This window comes from Chaetodon trifascialis, chromosome 7, assembly GCF_039877785.1.
Source record: "Chaetodon trifascialis isolate fChaTrf1 chromosome 7, fChaTrf1.hap1, whole genome shotgun sequence".
NCBI lineage: Eukaryota > Metazoa > Chordata > Actinopteri > Chaetodontiformes > Chaetodontidae > Chaetodon > Chaetodon trifascialis.
Genome location: NC_092062.1, coordinates 18,382,501 through 18,405,502, shown reverse-complemented (window position 1 = coordinate 18,405,502; position 23,002 = coordinate 18,382,501). Strand labels below are relative to the sequence as shown.

At 41.8% G+C, this 23,002-nt stretch overlaps 1 protein-coding gene across 1 annotated transcript; it reads right to left on the bottom strand.

Annotated features, from left to right (window-relative positions):
- Positions 1-1,113: 1,113 nt before the first annotated feature.
- On the bottom strand, positions 1,114-17,157 carry ankrd28b (ankyrin repeat domain 28b). Its single transcript, XM_070966036.1, has 28 exons — positions 16,959-17,157; positions 12,548-12,631; positions 11,932-12,010; positions 11,263-11,333; positions 10,960-11,160; positions 9,212-9,299; positions 8,916-9,058; positions 8,489-8,701; positions 7,849-7,927; positions 7,621-7,735; positions 7,351-7,433; positions 7,166-7,229; positions 6,974-7,042; positions 6,760-6,900; positions 6,466-6,577; positions 6,324-6,350; positions 5,998-6,072; positions 5,710-5,911; positions 5,484-5,571; positions 5,175-5,292; positions 4,739-4,958; positions 4,367-4,454; positions 4,193-4,276; positions 3,935-4,080; positions 3,744-3,826; positions 3,489-3,571; positions 3,225-3,316; positions 1,114-2,485 (listed from the first exon to the last, which is right to left on the bottom strand). Exons 1-28 carry the CDS (start codon positions 16,983-16,985, stop codon positions 2,202-2,204), a joined length of 3,159 nt encoding a protein of 1,052 aa, XP_070822137.1. The 5' UTR covers positions 16,986-17,157; the 3' UTR covers positions 1,114-2,201.
- Between the last annotated feature and the right edge of the window lie 5,845 nt (positions 17,158-23,002).

The window sequence follows — 23,002 nt, the reverse complement described above, 5'->3', positions numbered from 1 at the left end:
CCTTAAGTCTGCTACCACACTTAAGATTTCAACCCTGTCTTGGATGATCAAATCTGTACATTTTTTGTTTATTATTAAATATTTTATCAACTGATCACTACTGCTTTGGAGGAAGAGGCTAATCAGTGCATCACTTGTTATAGGCTGTGAAAAACACGTAAAATGAAGAACGGTGACTCAGAAGAATTCAGTGGATGGTGATGTATTGACAGGCAAACTGAAGCCCAAAGGTCACCATACCATTGGATCCTTAACCATCACCAGGCAAAGTCTGCTGCTTACTTAATAATAACAAACAATAACTTTTACACGAGTGCTCCAAGGCTGCACACAGAACATAGAGCTGACAAAAGGTTAAAAGCACACTTATATTAGACTGAGAGAGTAATCAGTGATCAAAACAAAACAGAACAGAATTTAAAGGATAATTTAAACAGATCAGCAGTCAAGGCAGCATTAGAAAAAGTTCTAAAATCAATACATATTAGAGCACCCCCTCAAAAAAAAATCATATAATGGAATAAATCATGATAGTTAAGTCATATTAGTGCCTGGAAATGAGCTGGACACCAAGTTAATTCTGTGTTTGATGGGCCTTTTCACAGCAGGAAAAGCACCGGTGTTACTAATAACATTAACAATGGCTGTGTTCCATTCATTGTGCCAGCGAGCCGTGACAGCGTGAGTCAGCATGCACTCTGAAACTGAAACAGCTAAATGGAATTCATCATTCATTTCATTATTTACACTTGTGCTCTTCCTACTGTGACGTGTCAAAATGCCAACGGCTTCAAGTGTGTCATGTATCTAACTGAATTAAAGCAGTACTCCATAAAGACTCATGTTCATTATTAAATAACTCATTTCTTTATTACTCATAAAATATACAGCAATCTCAGTAATGAAAGAACTCGTTGGAGCATTGAATTCACAGTCATAAATTTCTATATACATGCTAGTTTCATCCCTCTTCAAGAAAAAGCAACAAAAAGAAAAAGGATTTTTTTTTCTTCGCTCTAATGAAGCTAGCAAATGTATTGTACATATTTCCAGTTAGGAGGATTTTTCAACAGACATAAAAGGGGGTTTTTGAATCATGATAGGATCGAGTGGTTTCTTTTTTTTTTGAAGTTAAAGCAAGCAAAACCTGTCAACAAACATTGACTAATATAAGAGCAAAAATATCATTCAAACAGAGCAAAATCAAGCACTGTCTTGTCATTGGTTTACAGTGTTTCTTCTCACATAGCTGAGCCTCCGATACCTCAATACTGGATCAGTGCGTCTTAGAAATGTTTCATTACTTACCTAATGTGCATCACTGTACTGTCACAGCTGCCTCTACAAACCCATCTTTTCTCAGTAACTAATAAAGGCACAAAATGAACACATAAATAGGAACCGAAAGTACACAAATAATTTATTCTTGAAAGGCTAAACTGCAATGGAAAGGTCAATGTACAAAGGTAAGGTCGATCAACTTAAAAATAAGGTGGTGCACGTATCAAATGTTTGTTTTTTTTTAATTACTCAGGTCGGTAAATCAGATTTTTTCCCCTACAGAATAAAGGAGTTTAAGACATGAACATGGGTATATTAAAATTTTGATCTCAAAAAATAAACGCTTTTCCCCCTGTACGACTACAAACTTAAAGGACAAGTGCATTCTGAGGGATGTAGTGTACGGATATCAACCTTCTTCAACTCATCAAGAACTTTTAAAAAATGAAAACTGGCTCCCCCCTCTCCCCCGAGCTAACCGATAAAAACCCCCTAAATTCTCAACCTCCTAGATAGCGTTAAAACTGGGTTAAAATTCATCCACGTCTTTTGGTCCCCATCGGTTTAGCTCTCTCTGAAGTGCTACCATCCCTCTTCAGCATGTTATTGCTGCACAAAAGTCGCTGTCCGCCCAACAAGTACAGTTTATAGCACTCAAGAAGTCAGTGTTGGTAGAGCAGCGGTTACTGAGGTCCAGTATCAGCTGAAGGACACCTGGTGCTGGATGAGGTCGGGATGAATGTGGGCCAGCCTGCTTCACCTCCTCCCTCTCTTGCTCTCTGGTTGGGTGGGGGTGGGGGTAAGGACTCTTAAGGCTCCTGTGGGGGCTTTTCTCTTCTTCTGCCCTCCCAAGCTGGCGGTGGGTGATTTTTAAGACACAGTGTGTGTGTGTTTATGTAGCTATCGCTTGCTCGTGTCCCTCAGTAAGTCTCTGAATCCGAGTCATTGAGCTCCTCGTCCTTGTAGAAGCCGTCGTGATGGCTGATGTTGTTGAAGCTGCAGTAGGAGCTGTGCTCGCCGCGTAGCACGGGCAAGCTGTCGAAGGTGACGCTCTTGGAGGGGCTGGTGGTGTAGTGGTTAATGGCACTGAAAGGGAGAGCGGGTGCCGGGGCGCAGGGGGACACAGGCATCATGGTGGCCAGGATGAGGGCTAGGCAGTCTGCCACATCTTTGTTGGGGGCACAAGCCAAGGCGGGTGTGTAACCTGAACCAATGAAAGTGCACCACTGTTACATATTCTATAAAAGTAATTCACAGTTTCAGTGTCTACAACCCTAAAAGTGCACGCTGTGTAAAGCAAAACACAGAATGTGATAATTTGCTAATTCTTTTTGACATATATTCGATTAAAAACAGTACAAAGACAAAATAGTTAGTGTCTGGTTGCTGCACCGCCCTCGCAGCTGAGTTCTGCCTGTTTCGTTGCGTCAACATCATTTAATTAGCATCAATTTTTGGCATTTTTGATTGATTCCGAACTGAGATTCTTATGTGAATTTATTTTTTCCATCCACCCCTAAAATCAATTCTAAACAATAGTTGCAAGCCTAAATTTCCTCTTAAACAGTCCAGCAGTCTCTCAGCTGCATCTCACTGAACATTTTATTGATATTAGTGCAAAAGTAAAAAAGCTAGTGACACCAAATGCGCCACACAACAAGGCGAGTATAAAGAAAGTATATTCAATACTCTAATTGTCTGGTTATCACCGATCACATTCTGATCCCTTTTTAACTCCCTTAGCTGTTATGTTTCTTACAACACAACATCAGGTAAATGTTTTCTAAGGTTAACAAGCAGCTCAATAGCAATATGTGAGGGCATTTTTGCTGATCCTACTGTGTCATAATGATTCACATTTAGGTGGCACTTGCTAATGTATGTGCAAAACATATGCAAGGTGATGGTAAACAGTAAAAGAAAAAAAAATATTGTGAATTTACCATTTTCATCAACTGCAAGTACACTGGCTCCCTTTGCAAGCAGCTCTTGCACCACCACAGTTAAGCCATTTCTTGCAGCCACGTGTAGAGGCCTTGAAATAAAGATGAAAACATAGATGCAACAACAGGCAGGTCAATATTTTACAATCTGTATCTCTACATTAATAATTCAAATTCCACAGTAATCCCCAAACACTGGCACTCCATTCCACCCCTCAGGTGCAGTAAGAGACAAGACACTGAAGTAATACGTGTGATACATACGTCTGTAAGGCGGCGTTAGTGGCATTTATGAGGTTTCTGTCTGTAATCTTCTCCAATATCAACAAGGCACTGGTTTCATGTCCCTGAGGAGAAAAGGTAGAGCACAACAAATATTAAAAACAACCTCCTACAGTAGCTTATGAATGTGCAGTAAAGACACACGGCTTGTAGTATTTCAGCGCATACTGGCAGGAGCATGCTGTGTACTTGATGCTGTAAGATGTAAGAGCAGCGCCACCGTATGGCGATACAAACCTTACTGCAGGCGAGATGAAGTGCAGTGTTCTTCACAGCGTCCTGCAGAGTTAGATCTGCTTTCGCACTGCTCACCAGCAGCTCTACACAGTGAGAGTGAGAAGGTGAAAGGCAGGAAAAACAAACGTTGATTATTACATCTCACAGGGATGTTTTCCAGTCCAGTGGTTAAAGTAGAGACGCATTCATACCAACAGCGTTGGTCTGGCCATTCTCAGCTGCCATCATGAGTGGGGTCTTCCCTGCGGCATCGACGCTGTTGACCTGAGCGTTGTGGCTCAGCAACAGCTGGAGACACTCTACATGGTCAGTGAAGGCTGCTGCATGTAGTGGGGTCCTGAGAAAATAACATCGGGACATTTGTTTAATCGAACAGTCATCACATTCGTTACATAACTTAAGTTTTCTGAATGAAGCTGCAATTATTGTCTTCATATGAGTGTATATACCTGTTTTTACTGTCTTTGGCATTGACAATGGCAGGGCCCAGAGTGTCGATCAGCATCTCGGCTGCACCTTCGTTGTCATGGATCCTAAAGGAGAGAAAAGCACTCTTATTCAATCTGTAAGAGGTTCTGTCCTCACAGGCATTGATCGAAGCAGAAGACAGCTCAAGATCTTACACAGCACAGTGGAGGGGGCTGAAAGAATTGCCTTCAGCCTTGTGAAAAACCTCTTGTTCCAGCAAAACCTCCACACACGTATCGTGACCTGCAGAGACAAAGCATCAACCACATGAGCCTTCATTTTGAGGTCCTCACAATCAGGGCTCTCTGACGACATTTGTCCTCATCAAAATGCCAAAATTTAGACTTTGGGTGCATGAAGGAAACTGCATGAAAGAACCGCACCAAGAGCAAGCATCAAGAAGTCGTTCATGCCATCTTAGATCCTCACTTGCTTAAGTGCTCCTTTTCACTTTTCTTGGCAGCATGCCTGTATCTAAGTGCATAATCACTAAAATCAGATGTACATTTCAATGACTATCTCTGTACCATTGTAGCAGGCCCAGTGCAGTGGGGTGTAGCCTTGGTTGTCTGTTAAGACAGGTAGTGTTTCCACTGATTGGGCAGCATGCAGCAGGCCTCCCAGTACCCCAACGTGTCCACACGCTGCTGCCAGGTGGACCGGTGTTCGCCCTTTACAGTCTCGCACCAGGAAGTTGGCGCTGTGCTGAAGCAAGGCCTCCACACACTCCTCATGGCCGGTCACTGACTGCAGCCAGAAAAAAAGAAGACGTTAGTGTTATTACTGTTGACTGATTATATCCTGGACAGTGCATGTCAAAGTATCACAAATATAATCAGGGTAAAAAATATGAATGTGGAAGTGAAAAACAGAAAAAATAGGTTAAAATGTAGCCAGTCAGAATTAGGAAAACTGTCCCACAGTACACACAGTATGTATGTAAGCACAATAAGATCTTCTTACTCCTCTGTGTAGGGCCGTCCTGCCCCACTTATCTTTGGCTTCTACATTGGCTCCCTTATTTAGCAGTGAATACACACAATCTGTGTGTCCACTCAGGACCGACAGCATCAGGGGGGTTCTGAGAGATAACAGACAATAATGTCAGCAAATACTTTACATCAGGAGATCATATATATATATATATATATATATATATATATATATATATATATATATATATATATATATATATATATATATATATATATATATATATATATATATATATATATATATATATATATATACATACATACAAATTTTACTTACTGTCCATTCCCATCTTGAATGTCTACTGCACTTTGAAGATCAGCATTTCCAATCAGCAAACGCAAACATTCTGAATGACCATTGGTAGCTGCAGGTAAAGAACAAACACTCCATAATAATAGGAACAATAATATTACAAATTTAAACAAATCTGCAACACAATTCAACAAGATGATGTCAAATTCAGATGAAGGCAAATTCATGTGCCTCCAATTCCAGTCCGTACCTGCTGCATGGATGGGGGTTCGCTTCAAGGTGAAGTCTTTGACCAAGATGGAGGCTCCCTGGTTGATGAGGACATCCACACACTCTACATGACCCTTAAAGGCAGCCAGGTCCAGGGGTGTGCGCCCTTGGCCGTTTCTCACATCCAGATCCAGCAGAGACTGCACCAGAACTTCCATAGCATGGTGGTGACCGTGGTATGCCTGAAAGATCAACGCACCATGAATGAGTTAACACAAATAAGATGATTGAGGATAATGCTATAATAAGGATAATACACATTACTCACAGCAAGGTGCAGGGGGCTGATGGGGGCTCTGACATCAGAGTCATTCAGGATGTCCGTCCCTGAGGTTTCCATTAGCTGAACAAACCAGGTGAACAAGTTAGGATCTACTTGACATATGATCACTGTCTTAGCCGTGAAGCTACATGCAACAGATACAGATGGCACTGCTAACTTTTACTCCGTACAGTCTGTTCTAACTCTCAATCACGCAGATCACAATCGCCTGAGTGATGAATGTGTTGGCGTCTACATCGCTGGTTCTTCTTTGTGATGGTTATTTTACAATGTCTGATGTCATGAGGAAGAAAAGTACAAATTCAACTCACCACATCTAGAGGCGTTTCACTTGCAATCTGTAAAAGAGAGTGGGAGAAGCGGCATTGCGTTCAACATCATCGCAATACAATAATACAGAAATATAGTGAGGCTAACTGTTATGTGTTGTGTGCTCCGGAGTGAAGTACTTACCAGCTCCAGACAGAGGCGATGTCCGTACGCCGAGGCGTAGTGCACAGCATTGTAGCCCTGATTGTCCCGGATTTCTGGATTTGCGTCGTTTCGCAGCAAATATTCCAGGCACCTGCAGACAAAACACAGAGGCTGTAGTCAAGGCAACACCGGCGTCTCTCAAGCCTTGAATCGCTACTCTGCATAATCAATAATGCAGCTGAGCTTTTATCCATGAAACCTCTCAAACAAATCCTGCCTCTCACACAGCCACCACCCTTCTTTAAGAAACTGAATTTTCAAAGTATTACTGACTTTCCATCTGTGTCAGAGGCAGCTGCGTAGTGGAGAGGGGTGCAGCCCCGCTCGTCTAGGTCGTTGACGCTGGCCCCTGAGCCCACCAGAGCAAACAGGCACTGGTAGTTACAGTTGGCAGCAGCATAGTGCAGAGGGGTCCTGGAAAAGCAAACACAGCTTAGTTTCCAGTTCACAAAGTCTTGATCCAAATCCAAAGTTAAATTCTACAAACCTGCCGAAGCTGTCCTTTCTATTAAAGTCTGCCCCCGTGTTGAGCAGGAGATTGAGACATTCCAGGTTTCTGAGGGGCAAAGGAGATTGATGAGATGCTGAACTGATAAATATAATGGTATTCTTTCTCTTCTAGGTCATGAAGTGTATCATAATGCTTGCAATTAACACTATTCAGCTGTCCTATACTAACCCTCCAGCAGCTGCAGCATGTAAACAGGTCCTTCCAAAGTCATCAGGAGTATCAATATCAAATCCTGCATCACAGCAAAAGATGATGAACAAGATCCTGCAGACCAGGATCTGAGACAAACCTCATCAAGAATGTAAGACTTGTGTCATTGTGTACCGTGACTGGCTGAGTTAGCACTCGCTCACCTGAAGACAGGAGCTTTCGGCAGCAGTCAGAAAATCCACTGAGAGCAGCCAAATGCAGTGGGAACATACCATGAACCCCTCGCCTGAAAAAGACAAATCATGTTGATTTACCCAGCATCGCTGCCGCTTAACTATTAATAGTGCAGAATAATTGGTATCAGTTACATAACAGACACTGCTTTTCTGCTTCGGAAAGCTTTAAACATGCAGCTCCTCCACAATGTGTCAAGTTGGAAGAGTTGCTGAAAAAGGACAGACAGGCTCGCTTACTTCGCCGTGTCAGCTCTGTTGGTGATGAGGGTGTTGATGAGGAGCTCGTGTCCGTATCGAGCTGCAATGTGCAGTGGTGTATTTCCGTTCTTATCTTCACAGTCAATCTCAGCACCTTTGGAAAAAACAAACAAACAAACGAAGCACTTAGCCGGTGTTACACTGAGAAGCAGTTTTTGGGTTTTAGTCCACGAAAGTCAACGAGGCTGAATTTTTAGCAGAGCTCACCATTAGCAATGATTGCTTGAGACCTGGAAAACCTCCCGTGGATGGCTGTCATGTGGAGGGGAGTCTTACCGTCTTTACTCTGCAGTGAGACAAAAACATGGTGGTGTCACAGCAGGCCATTACTGAGGCTCCTACTGATTTCAAACAGGGCCATGTGGTTTGATAATAAAAACTGAAGCTGCCAAAGTGTGGATGCAATTTACAAAAATCAGGGTTTACCCATACTGCTATGAATTGAACTGAATTGTGCAGATTTTAATTATCCACCACATGATTCAACACTTTTTCTGATGACAAAATGTGATCAAATCGTAAAACACAGATTTGAGAAAGGAGTTGTAAAGCTGCATTCCTGACATCAATCAACTGCACCAAAAAACAAAAACAGGACCAGCGACGTTTTCACACAATTATATTAACAACACAAATAAAGAGGAGGATTCAAACACAAGCAACAATTCTGACCATAAACACAGACTCTAAATACAAACAATCAGCTTTTGTTGACAGTTAATATAGTGTGACTATTTCTCAATGATGAAAGGAGTGCCAGTTATTAAGTAACATTTTTCCCAGATCACAATGACTAATCTTTTTCCCAAGTAATCAGAGTTAAGGCGCCATCCTGGTTTTTACTCACCTTGATGTTGACATCAGCCCCGTTGCACACTAGTAGCTCCAGACAGAGGGCGCCGTGGCGTGAAGCGGCAGTAAAATGGAGCGGTGCGAATCCCTTCTCGTTTACCTGGTTAACATTAGCTCCGCACTCAATGAGCTCGTTCACCACCACGTCCTGCCCGTTGTAGCAGGCCACGTGCAGAGGTGTGTTGCCATACGCGTTGGGCTCATTGATCTAGACGGCAAGATACACAAAGGGTAGTCATGACACCACTGTTTCCCCATCAAGTGGTATACTGTTTTACACACATCGTAAAATGCCGTCGAGTCACTATTCAAAACATATTCAGTGCATCAGGACAGGTTATGCGTTAATACATTTCTGTTCTCTCCATAACTTCCAGCAGTGTCTACAGTGTGAGGACAGCAGGCTTGTGGGTGGAACTTACATCCACCCCCAAGTCCAGGAGGTATTTGACAACGCTGATCATTCCACTGGAGGCTGCCGCATGTAGGGGGGTGTAAGATTTCTTATCTTTGCAGGCCACCTCGGCACCATGGGATGCCAGCAGTTTCACCACTTCTATGTGCCCTGAAGACGAAAACATGATTTCATTACATGGGTATGCTATCAAGATATCATCAACCATTTCGTCGGGTTTCATTGAGCACAAGGAGAGCAACTCTTGAAGTCACACAGAACAGCAATAATGTGATGTAAAAGCCCCAGTGCTTGATTTATTACCCATGTAAGCTGCCCAGTGGATTGCACGGCGGTCCCTCTTGTCAAAGGCATTGATGTTTGCTCCTCTGGAGAGCAAGAGCCTCACCATCTAACAGCAGCAACAGGGGGAAAAAAAGAACAATCCAGAAATATGTTGAGAGAAGCTCCAACCTGAACACTATTAGTTCTGCTGCCTTTCAGTCAGTGCAGCAACTCATATAACCATTGTGTGTATAAGTGTTTTATACTACGCCCCAAGCATGGATTCTCTGTTTACCATTTAACTTGATGAGCCTCCACAAGGTCTTTAAAGTCTTTTTAAATCTGTGAGCAAATGTGGGTCGAAATACTTTTTGATCTTTTGCATACACTCAATACCGGTACATCAACAGGACACGAAGCGCGAAACCATCAGTTTCCACTGTGTAGTCGATGCAAAGGTTATCAACCTGAACGCAGGCTACGACTGTGTGCTCGCCTCGGTATTTGTTGTGTGTTTTAGTTGAATTTTTCTGCATCACCACAAGGTTGCCTGAACAGTTTTTATGCGCTCGATTGCATAAACACTTATTTTAGATGAGACACTTCCACCTGTAAGGTAACTCAGTTGCATGCGAGAAAATGATTGCAAGGATTCTTCTGCGTGTAAGCACATGACTGACAGGCGCTGACTGTGCACTCAGCGGCCTTGAGTGTGTGACCACACTTTATGACTGATAACCCACAGTGTCAGTCCTCATCCATGTGGGAAAACATTGAAAATATGTTACTTTCTTGACAAGCTATGACTGATTCCTTGGAAGGTGATGTTATTGTTTGTTGAGCTGTGGCTTCTCCAAGTCAGAGTTTGTCCTGGTGTTTACATCTGTGCATCTGACTCCCGGATCAAAAGGCTGATTATTACCACTGGATCAAAGTCTAATATGCACCAATAGAACAGAAGCTCAGCTTAGTTAGTTGTCTAAACTGAAATGTAATAATAGGCCACACAATAAAGCCAAGTACTGCAGGTACAAATACCTTGTTAAAATGTTTATTTTCCACCACATGTAGCACTAAAAAATTCCAAACCAAAAAAAAAGTTAAAAAAAGATCATCTGAGAGAGAAGCAACCAATACTAAAAGGAAGAGGAACAACTGACTATATGTTTCTCTAACTAACGCAATGTGTGCTTGTAGCTATCTGTATAATAACACATGATGTGGTCACGGCTATGTTTATGGTTACAGCCGGCCAAGCTGCGAACAGTATGCAGTCAGCAGAGCTATATGGGGACGATGATTGTTTCACATTCTTTGAACAGGCAAAAAAACGTGGCCATTGTTCAGTTGTTCTGTATTGCAACGGTACACAGTACAATGTCCATTGTGTTTCAACATTTATGAGGCAAGCAGAAACACTTCCTGTCGGTAAGAGGAGAAGATCAGGAGCTTATACTAACAGCCAGGTAAACACACGCCACATCAAGCCTGGTGTGGCGTTTGCTAACAAAACCTTCTCTAGAGAGGAGAATAACATTTAACCTGTCAATATGAGCAGTGGTGAGGTGGCTGCTCTTTTAAAACACAACAAAGACGGCACAGACCGTACAGCAGCAGAGTCACCATTACCCTTTACGCTGGTGCATGTTTTGTTTCTTTCTGCAACTGCAAATGTACAGCCGTTTCTATGCATTAGGGTACAGCAAAATCAATACTAAAGGTATTAAAAGCACTTCCTCCAGGACAGCTCACAGCTGAATCAAACAATAAATTGGGCTTAACGTTACCTCCAGGTGACCGCTGAAGGCTGCGTGGTGCAGCGCAGTCCGGCCTGCTCTGTCTGACACATTCACATTGCTGAGCAGCGGGACGAGGGCTTCGGCGCAGCGTACAGCCTTATTTGCTGCCGCGATGTGAAGCGGCGTCTGCCAGTTCTTGTCTCGGGCGTTTACGTCTGCAGAGTGTTTCAGCAACACCTGGACAGCCTCCTGCAAGAAGTCGTAACAAGCAGGTTTAAGTTCCACGCTGTTCAGGTTTATAAAACGGTGCGACAGTGTGTGCAATCCAGAATGATCTGAACATTCACGTACCTCACTGCAGGAGGCCACAGCCCGGTGCAGAGGAGTGAGCCACTTGTTATCTTTGGCATTTACTCTGGCACCTATAAGTCAGAACACACCAACTTTGTAAGGTCTTACAGTTACCTGACATCTAGTGCAAAGTAACGCCTTCTTGACAACTCCAAAGTTCTGTTTTGTATTATAAATACAGGCTGCAAAGGGTGCATGTCGAGGTATTTCACTATATTGCATGCAGATGCACCATCTGGCCACATCAGCATGCCAATATCAGATGTGTCACATTTGAAATATGCCATTATTGCTCTGAAACAGGTTAAAATTGATGATCGTTTACCACTCCATTCAATTATGAGCAAAGAGAAACCAGTTTGTCAGGACTTCCATGTTCAGCATGGAGGGGAAAGGTGACGTGGGATAACCACCTTTCCAAACTGGCGTCATGAATTTGGCCATATGTTGCATATTAACAACAAGAATAAGCATTTCAACTAGGATTTCCTAGATTATCTACCCTGCTGACTGACAAACAATCATTACTTCTGAATTGCAGCATAAAACCATTATTTGTTTCCTCACTAGTTTGCTTTCAAAGAGATCTCAATATACACAACAAAAACTAATATGATCCTATTTGACTTAGACAGCTTATTTACATAAATCCTCTTTTGAAAAACAAACCTGAAAGAATCAGCAGCTCTATAATTTCTGCATCTCCGAGATAGGCAGCAGCATGCAATGGGGTTCGCTTCTCATTGTCCTGTAACAAGTCCATAGAAAAACATAGCAAGGACTAATTAGAAACAAAGCATTTACATCTCACGCATGTATTAATTCTTTACTTTACTGCAGGTTATTATGGTCCTGATCTGTTTACTATGTGCTCATTTATTTTTATTGTTCTAACATTGCTAGAAAGGGAGAATAACTATTAAATCTTGACAGCCACACACTCACTATTTATGGCAAAAAAGCGGGTTTAGCACAAATCCAGCAACTTCCAGTGAAACACAAGCAAGTACAACCCAGCCTTATTTTGAAACAAACACCCCCACTGAAGCAGTAATGGTGAGGAATGCAATAAAATAAGCAGATCCAGATCATGGCATGGGAACTGTAAAAACACACCATGTGCTTTTTATACTTGGCAACTATTAACTGAAAGGGTTATGTGAGGACTTTCAAGGACAATTATGCATTAGAGGTTTTAAATTCAGCGTTGCTGAGATGTTTTATGAAATATAGCAATAATATGAGGAAACAGATGCAGAGATTAATGAGAGTCTGTCGGGATTACCTGTGCATTCACATCCTCTTTTTTGAATATGAGCGAGCGTACTTCGTCTGGGTCCACATTGAAAATAGCTTTCAGCAAAGCAGGCTGTAAAAGAAAGAGGCTGTGTCAAAAAACAAGCGATTTTCAGGGCTTTTCGGGCTCGCACGCAACACAATTTCAGACTGTCGTGTGGAAACCTTGTTTGGCAGATTTGAAACACCAACAGTACAAATCAAATTTGAGAAAAGGATAACCACTCAGACCTTAGACCTGACAGAGACTTCAGGGTCCTCGTCGTCAAGCACCACAATACACACCCGACTCATTTGCCCAGAGATTACACAATTATGTTTAAGCTGCTGAAAAGTCCATGGATATTCTTGTTTTAACTCACAGACACAAGCACAGACTGAAGTATTGCAAAGGTTAGTCGTGAGGAAAAGGCAGGCTGATACAAACATTTAAATGTGACTTAAACAAAATGATGAGTCCACAAATCAGACAATGATGGAGGCAGACTGTCAGGATTGATACCGACAAGTGCTGAGCAGCCACTTTCTAATTCTGTTCCATGTTTACAGTCCGCTGGCAAGCAAAAAACACATCCATCCCATGCCACAGAGGGAAATAAGACAATCTTGAACGATGAAAACACGTCCAGCATTGTGCTCAAAATGACTGGTGTGCGGTCCATCTTCACTTTTTATCTCCAGACATATTTTATTTACATGAGCATGACTAGCTTCCTGTGACTGCCTGCATCGTTAATGGAGACGGAATAAAAGGGAAATATCCACGGCTGTTTTGATTCACTGTATCCAACATGACAACAGGTGGAAAGGATGATAAAAGTCCAAGAAAGTTTCCAAAGTTAAACTGAAGCAGAAGAGAAAATTTGTGAAGTTCTTTTTGAAGTCTGACTCTTACAGATCATGCCATGCCTGTCCTGGCTTCTTAAAAAGTAGTTGAGTAGGCCCCGCCCTGCTTAGGGGTGTACACATAGGGAAAAGTACTACTTTGAACTTGGGCTGTGCACTAAGCAAATGATGTATTTCCCACGATACTTTTCTTTTCCTTGTTTCCATTTTGCACCAATAAATAATTTAAAAAAATAAATAAATGGCTGCCAAGAGTAACAGTGCACTCAAGATATGCAACTGAAACTGTATTAAATATTTAATGCAATATTTACCCATGTGCAGGTAGCTGAACTTATTCATTGTGACACTGCTGCAGAACTTTGTCAATACTTCCTATTGGACAAGGCAGTCTTATAACACTTGCACTGTCTCTGAATATATAGTGAGTTAGGACTGAGAACCCAATGTTCCAGTGCAGCAGACTCGAAACTTGACAGCACATCTACATCTACTCCCTGTAACTGCCACATCTGAACAACTATCAGCATTAAGACAACCTCAAGTGATAACTTCAGTGTCAGGCTGCAGCTGCAATTGCCAATATTTGTACTTCTGACCAACAGATAGCATACATCGCTCACTTGTTGGTAAAGCATAATCTTGCCACACCATAAATGGCAGGTTTGAAAGACAGTCAATTTAGCAATACCGCTTGTTCATTCATGTTGGACAGCCTGGTCTGAGAGAAAGCACCAAGCAGGCAGCTGATTGTCGCAACTTTTGTGCTTGTTTCTTGCTTGTGACTTTCTTTGTTATCAACAGGTGTTACATCTCTAAGCCTAAAAGAAATGATGCTGAAATCAGTACACCTATCAACACTCACAAACTGTATAATTAAGTGCGTGAGTGGACCTTCATATGTAATGCTGACCAGCTAAACACTGCTGCACTCCCCTATCTGATCCACCATAACAACAGCAGAGAGTCTTTGATCAGGCAGCTTTCCACTGCCTGTGGGAGGAGGCTGGCATGGATGGGGAGAACAGTGAGGGCAGGGGATCCCTTCCAGAGGCTGCAACTGGTTACCCATGAAAGACCCAGATGGAACATTCCTGGCTTCCACAAAAACTTAACTCTTCCCTGACTCCAGTCAAGTTAAAAAACAAATAAAGCCGTTAATGTAGACTTACAGCTGCAACGACCACAGTTACAAGCTTTTTTTGTTTTAATCCCACAAGCAATAGTTGCGAAATCTGGTGAAACTTAAATGCTCTGTGCCAGGTGAGATATCAAGCACATACCCTTTGAATGGTGAACGTGCACCTATGTGTCCAAAACAAAACATAAGATGAAGACGCAGGCAGGGTTCTGTTACAAAAAGTGTCAGCAGATTTTCAAATCAGCTGCTGTAGCTAATGTTTGGCTCTAATGAAAACCCATATCATCTTGTATGGCCTTTATCTGCCTTCAATACGGACATCAGACCGATGTCGCATGCAGAGTACATTTGTTCATTAAAACTTCATCCCTCATTTAACCCACCAGGCTGCCCAGCTACCTAATTAGCTAATGTGCAGCCATGTAGCTTCTACGACTTAATGTACAAAAAAAGTCTGGTTTATATGGCAAAGTTTGAGTCACATTCTTTACAACAAGCTGTAGTGTTTACCAATGTTTCAGCAGCTCATAACCACACGCTAATAGTAATATTACAAATACTACTGATAGTAATCTAAGCTTTGTGAAAGTTAAGCATGCAATTTCACCTTCAGCTGACACAAAATTGGACTGTGCAATAAACCTCAGGATTAAACAAACCAAAAACGCAAACGCTGTAAGCGCGACAGTTTTTTTTAAGCAAAATAAAAACCTGTTGTGAACAGTTTGCTCTGGAGGATTCAATGTACACATGGTGATATAGGTAAGATTATTTGCTTTGAAGCATATTGAAACCGTGCAGATAAGATAAGGTGCGACAATGCATTTCAGCAGTCGGATTGATGCTCATTATTTAGAAATAGCAAGACAAAGACCACCATTACAGTCGAGGGACTGAGTAGCTTACAGTTGCTAAAAACATGACACAATCCTCTCATTCAGTTATCATAACGCCCATGAATATCTGCAGGGCGCAACCGTGGTTAGAGTTACTGGGGATACATTTAGGGTAACAAACAGGCACTTGTGCTTCTTACACACACACACACACACACACACACACACACACACACACACACACACACACACACACACACACACACACACACACACACAGTGAAAAGGAAGGACAAATCTGCATTTTGTTGTTTTCAGCTCTCCAGCCCTGCACGACTGGTGTAGGAGATTTTCTATGCCTCTCTGGCTGCAGGACTGTGCACCTCCTCTCCTCATACAAGCCAGCCTAGTTAATACCATCACCATGGAGACAGCTCTTTGGCAACTCCAGCGGCACACACGAGCCCAGGTACACGATCATCAAGCACGCACGCGCGCGCACACACATACACACACTGAGTGAGACACACATACACGTAAATATGTTACAAGAATAGCAGCCAGCTTATATGATAACAAAGCTATTCTCGTTTTCACGAGTAGGTGGGAAGTGTTTAATATAGTTAGAGGACACGCGCCTGATACTGTCACATCGCCAGTCACTTCATACATTTATTATAACCATGACCCAGCAGTTTACCTGCATGTATACCATCTATATAGTTCAAATAAATATATACCGGAAGACAAATAGCTGTCAGAAACCGTTTAATTATTAGCAGGCTCTACTAGGAGACAAACACTTGAGGCTTGTGATCAAGGACGTAACTATAACAGTGTTAGACAGCCGCTTTAGAAAATAAACGTGAAGAATATAACTAAACTAACAGCGCAAAAACCCTCTGACGGATCTCCACCAAAACACAGAGGTGGTATTCAAACAAGATTAAACATTTAGGTATGTGAAATCTCCCAGCCATCCAGAAACCTAACCAGAGGAGGTAGCTAAAGTATGGATGTCACAAACGTCCAGCTGTCACAGTAAAGTCACAATAAACAGATCGATTTGCTTGCTACGGTAATCCTCTGATACTAGTTACATTGCAGAGGTTTTTGTGACTTATTAAATCACACAATCACTTGGAAGCGACCACTCAAGCCCAGTTATGTATTGTTTGTTCACGACATGCTAACTGGTCACTTCCCAGCTGAGTAGCTAATAGCATTTCACGCAGGCTCTGGCTAATTGCTGGCGATAAACACAGTATCATTAGCTGGTAACAACTCAACAACCGCTTGAGCATGTGTCTCAATGGAAATGTGATGCTCTCATTATACCCACAAACATGACTCCAAATCTGATTTACACAACACTGCTGTACATAACCTTCACGCCTTAAGTGACAATTCAACACCTAGCTTTCAAACAATTAAGGAAAGGCTTCCGTTTCGGAGACTAGCCGGAGAAACTCGTATTACATTCCCCTGGCGAATGTTGAAATCGGGTCAGCTAGCTAACGTTAGCCAACCAACAGTACCTTTAACTTAGGTCCGCTTTTGCGCCACTGATCGCTTACCTGGTCTCGTATTTTGAGAACCACCATATTTCTGGGATGTTAATTGTTCTCATGCAGATTCATAAAGGGATATTTATCTACTTCCGAACAGCAGTGTTTGATCTTGATAGCTCTCTCGCTGGTCTGCTGGAGGCCTTGCGTGACGCTAGCTTAGCTCTCTTGCTAGCTTCCTAACCTGATGGCATGGAAGCAGAGGAGTAGCGGAAACTCCATAATATTGCCGCCACCATACATCACCTCCCAAAAAGATGCGATTTCATAGGCCAATCGGACTGAACGTACCAGTAAGGGAGCTAGTGGTTGGTTGTTGCTAACAGCGCTCTGTGACAGACGCACTGTGTTGAATATTGCGTTGCTGTCTCGTGCCGTAATAAATGTAGATATTTTTTAATGAACGATTTCAACTATTTACATTTGCAATAAATTGACATTGTAGAGCAGCCATTCTGTTCCCTTTCTAAATAAATATACCGAGCTATGTAGCTGCATTTGGTCGGCTTTGCAGTTTTTCTCTATTTACACACAGTGACTCATCTTGAAGTTGCACCAAAAGCGTGGACCATGCAAGCAGTAGCCAAAAATCACCTCTCGTCGACTCACTGGAGATAAATCACTGTAATAACATCAGTATTCTCTCAGAAAGAGGATTTTTTTTTCGGACAGACGATCACTGACTTACTGCTCTTAAAGAAATTAGCAATAACATAATGACACACAAAAAAAACACGCTACAGGTTTATGCTGGAAGCCAGGAAATAAGAGATCTTGTGCCGTTAATGGCAGCTGGAGAAGTAATGCTCTTAAAGATACAAACTTGGACACCTGTTGCACCCTCCACCCTAAATTTAGTTTTAAAAAAAGTGTACACTTTGGGTGGTGCCTCTAATTATGACCTTAGTTAATACCACATTGTGGACAGTCTGTCAGTATCCCATACACTCAGGATATACGGTCTCCTCTGTCGTATCTCCTGGCCCAGTGGTCTCAGATGTCTTCTTTAGCAGCACTTCAGACCAGTGTTCTTCCAGTTTTCCCTATCATGATAAAAAATGGGGGTTAAGACAAGATAAGATCGAATAAAATAATCCCAGAGCAGGGGAATTTGCAGCATTAAAATGGGGTAAATGCATATTTATTTATTTATTTATTTTGAACCCTCAGTCCATGTATACTGTATCATCTAACGTGGAACTGAATGATTATTTAGTGGAGTTTAAAATCCTGAGTGCATTTCAGGTCCAATGTGGTGGAATATGGCCCTCTAGTGACTTACCCTTCAACTACAAGCAGGCTGTGAAAGTGGCTGATGTGCATCAAATAGAATATATGTTTACACGAGAAATGCAAAAGCAGTATATAATCTTTTGTGAAGTTTCATGTCAATATCTGTATGTGTTACTTGTTATTTGGGCATATTTAACAGGATGAATTTGACAGCATTATTGACTTATGTCACTCATGCAAACTTGTAATCCCTGTAATAAAATTGCTTATCAAGCTGCATCAATTTAAAACAGCTTAGAACAAAAAACATGAGTTTGTGATTTCAGATGTAGACCATATAATAAAATCATGCCTGTTTACACAAAAATCTGATGTAAAAAAAGTCATGCATTGAAAATCCTGAAAATAAGGGTATCTGTTCCTAACAGTTGGAATTGCTCATGGAATTTTACGGCCACAACAGCTGATGATGTGAGACAGTCATTTCCTCTGTATGGTGAAAATACCACAGGCAGGACTAGTGGGGATGACATTATGGAAGAGTGCCAGAAGACTTGGACACAAAACTGTCTTTTTATGATGCATTCAGTGATTCTGTCACAGAAAGTACTCTGTGTTTCAAAAGTTCACAGAGTAGCAATTGTATATTGGAGAAGGAAACGTGTATAATCTGCTATACAGTCAGATCATATAGTGGCAAGTTTAATTTTTTGTAGAAATAAAACAAGTCCAAGGTTAATGTAGCATAATGATAATGTATCTGCTGCAGCAAAACAAAGAGTGACACGTGAGCAGATTCTCTTTCTGTTGACACCGGTCAATGTTTTACTGATAACTATCCCATTTGGTGTTGATTATAAATCTTTATGCCACTTCTCCATACACACATTAGTAATAAGCAAGCGGTAACTTGTCCAGTATGGCTGCTCTGTGGCTGCGCAGAGATGATTACTCCTTGTTAACGCTCTCCACCAGGCAGCGTCTGTGCCATTAAGAATTTTGGAACGTTTTGTGAGGGAGGGACTTAGCAGAGGTCTTGTGAAAGAATGTGGGTTGCTCACCAGGCAACTTTCCAGAGTAGTGTCACATTTCAAGGCATTGGATACGAAGAGAGAGGAGAGGGAAAAGGTTGTGGCAGCTTTGTTGATGATTTTGGGTGTAGGTTGGTCGCCTTTGCTGGAGGTAATCCTCCTGGATCCGTCCCTAAGCCCCCCGAAGGCCTTAGTAACCTCAGCAGGAATACTTTCTCACTGGGGAGGCTGAGGTGGAGAGTGGTTCCCACAAATTAAATTAAAAAGAGGAGAAACAGCGGACGAAGGACTAAATGCATAAATGGAGAAAACAGATGCATACTCACATACCTCCACCCCTCTTTAAAGTGCACCCTGACCCTGTGTTTACACCCATCTTGTTTACAGGACCCCTTGCGAGTGTGTGCGAAAGATTAATATGTTCTGTCCTTAACCTCCTGTGGTTTCTGCCAGAGCTTGTTGAAGCTTTTATCAAATTTCTTTATTCAAATCTTTATAATAAATTCCTTGCTCCAAGTCTTCCTCAAAAAACAGTACAAAGTAGTAACATTAATAGAAATAATACAAAAATTACCAGACCAATAGCCAAATACTAGCACACGTACCTATGGCATTTATGTGCTCTGCAAGAAAAAGCCACATGCTTTCACGCACACACACACACACACACACACACACACACACACACACACACACACACACACACACACACACACACACAGAGTCATTACCAGGGTTGAAAGTGATATTTTTATCAAAGCCGGTAAGAAAAGCAGTCATTAAAACCACTAACTCTCTTTGCTGTAGCCATACCAAAAATAAGAGCTTCTGGTACAGCATAAAGCAACAACTAAGTTAGTTTGGGACAGCAAAAAGAGACAATTCATCAGCATGTATGTTTCTGTCATAGAAAGCTGTTGGAAGATATCCTCCCAGCACTTACACAGACATCGATAAAATAAGGTGAGTGTCATTACCCACCCTCACATTTCCTATGAAGTCACATCGATGAATACGCTTCTTGTGAACATCTGGGCTAGCTGTTGTACTTCACCAGTTGATAAAGCTGCTATTGCTCAAGTGTACCCCACCACAGCAGATATAAAATTACAATAAAACATGCTGACAATTAGATGTCTACACATTGGTGAAGACTGCAAAGCTCATAACATTCCTAGCTGGCCCTCTTGCTGAGAAATGACATGGTCCTTAGTGACCATGTGCCAGCTGTGGGGTCCTGCACAGGGATGAGACAGCCACAGAGACAAGCATGCAGGATCATACCTCAGATTCTCTGATGCTGGGCTGTGCCCCTGTCTGTTCAACCGTCAGGATGAGGGATAGCCAACAGCTGGACAGTCGGGGTCCTTGGATGAAAGTCGTGTCACCCACTGGGTCATTCCCAGCTGCTGTAGGACAGTGGCAAGACAGGAGGAGACAGAATTTCAGCTCACCGTTTCCCACCACAGATCCTGGAGTGCTGATGCAGAGCCAGAGACCACATAACCAGCAGACACGTAAATCCAAGTCCTTGTCATACATACCTTGTCATCTCCTAAAAGTCTGAAGGAAGGGTAATCATAGTAAGGCATAAACAGTAATAAGTCAAGGCTCAAAGTATTTTAAGAAGCATTCATCTCTATTGTGAACAAAGCCAAACTGGGTGGAAATGTATATACACGTGGAGGTATTTGATGATGTGGGAAAACAGGTGAACAGAGATGAGGGAGGTACTTTGTACTTTTGAGGGGAGACATTTGTCCTCTGGGCCAAACAGTAAAGTAAGGAGAGGGACTGAAAAATGCTTTGAAGTGACAAATAAAAATGTGAGACGGTGGACAGCTGTAAATTTATGACGATGACAAATCTGCATATAATCTGTGCTAATCATACGGGCCTTGCTCCTGGTTGGGATAAAAGCTTCACATCTTTTTACCAAAATACCCACCACTAAGTAGTCATGTAACCAGAAGAGTGGGAAAGTGCTCAATATGTAGGTTCACAGCTTAATAGTCCCTCTCAGTTTAGGGACAGAGTCCAATCACAGACAGTTGCTGTTCCATTCCTGTTTTTGACAATTGACACTACAAACCGAATGTAATAAATATGTAACTCATAGATTATCATTAATGAACAGCAGCAATTGATGTGTCAAAGCCAAACACTGTGGAGTTCCAGCTGATGACAATGAGTCATATGACCAGTAGGTGGCACTGTTTCCATTTTAATGATCTTTTTGTGCACTTGCGGACTCTACAGGTGCTATTTTTAGGACGTGCGTCACTGCAAACTGTAGTCTGTAGATGCAGCTGTTGAAGCAGTCCTGTTTTGCGATTGAATGTTATGCAATAACAAGCAAATAAAAGCCTCTTTACAAGCAAATCGCGACTTGAGTGTCCCATAGACTATATCATAATTCCTGGTGCGTTCATATAGACTAATATTATTGTGTGGGGAAGAAGTTAACACTGTGACATAATAAAAACTGGGTTGCATGAAACCAATTTATTATCTGAGCTTTATAAAGGTTTACGCAATGGGATATAGCCAATCACCAGTAGTCCATTTCAGCTCTTTTCTTAAGGAGAGAAGACTGATGGACACTGGGGCAGCTGCTGAGGACAGACAGTGGCCGGAGCTGCCCTGTCCACCACAGACATTATCAGGAGACAGTGGCGTTGGGAAAGTGCTCAGTCTGTCTCTACCTTGAGTGCAATTTCATATCGTCGCCTGTCTGATCAAGTGAGGCTATTTATAGCTCAGCCGTCATACTGACCGCATCACGCATGTCCTCCAATGTACGCGGGCCAGAAAACCCTCAACCTTGTCCTCAAGGTAGACAATTAACGTTTCCACTTCGGCCTCCGTCTAAGTATGTGAGTAGAAGTACTTCGACGTGATATGTATACAGACTACAGTGTTTTTGTGAACATTTATCTGTTAGTACTTAAGTTAAGAATGAGTATTAGCTACTTGATGCTAATATTGAATTATTTTAAGCACTAGCAGTCTAAATTGCTTTTATGAAATGGCAGTTTGACAGCCAAAAAAGTGGAACCAAAAAGTTAATTATTTAGTGTATGCTGATAATCAGTTAAAAATAATTCTGTTTTTCCACTAGTTAACTATATGTTCTTGAACATTATTCTTGACATAATTGGGTTAGCTAAAAAGCTAACAGTAGCTTCGGTAAGTTCAGCGCATGAATACATGAATTAACGGTTGGGTGTGTGGCCACAGGTGGCCGTTTGGTGAGCGTTTCTGTTGTTGTGAGTCCGCCAATAAAAGCAGACTGGAAGTGAAGCTGCGACATTTTCTACTCAACCACAGAAATGGAAAAGTTTTTTTTTTTTTTTTTTTTTTTTTTTTTGCTTAACAACTGACAGATCTCACCATTAAAGCTTTCACAGACTGTTCTGCGTTACGAGATGTAAGGTGTTGTAATGCAGACTGCCATCTATAAATAGATTTGCTTACGGATGTATGAGCTCATAAAAAGTGGCTGAAATGTGAAAATCTTTGTTGAAAAACTCGTCAGTGACAAGGATGCGTCACCCTGTCGCAGGCTACACACACTTGATTTGACTAATATTTTATTTATAGAAAAAAGAGCTATTAAATAAGAAATCGGATTTACAGGATCTAACAATCTTTTGGGATTGTGAGCAGTTTAATGGACACTTGAACAATCATATGAATCTAGTAATTATTATATAGTCATAAATACTCTCATAGTCATAAAAACATCTCATCTCACTACATTATATCTTGTAGTGGAAGAAATATTGA

Bases quoted from the DNA above. Each gene is read 5' to 3' on its own strand.
- ankrd28b (XM_070966036.1), bottom strand. From the start codon at position 16,985: ATGGTGGTTCTCAAAATACGAGACCAG. The intron at 7,928-8,488 runs GTGAGTAAAAAC...GTCTCACTGCAG, and splicing joins GGGCTGATGTCAACATCAAG to AGTAAAGACGGTAAGACTCC. The intron at 5,912-5,997 runs GTGAGTAATGTG...TTGATCTTTCAG, and splicing joins TCAGCCCCCTGCACCTTGCT to GCATACCACGGTCACCACCA.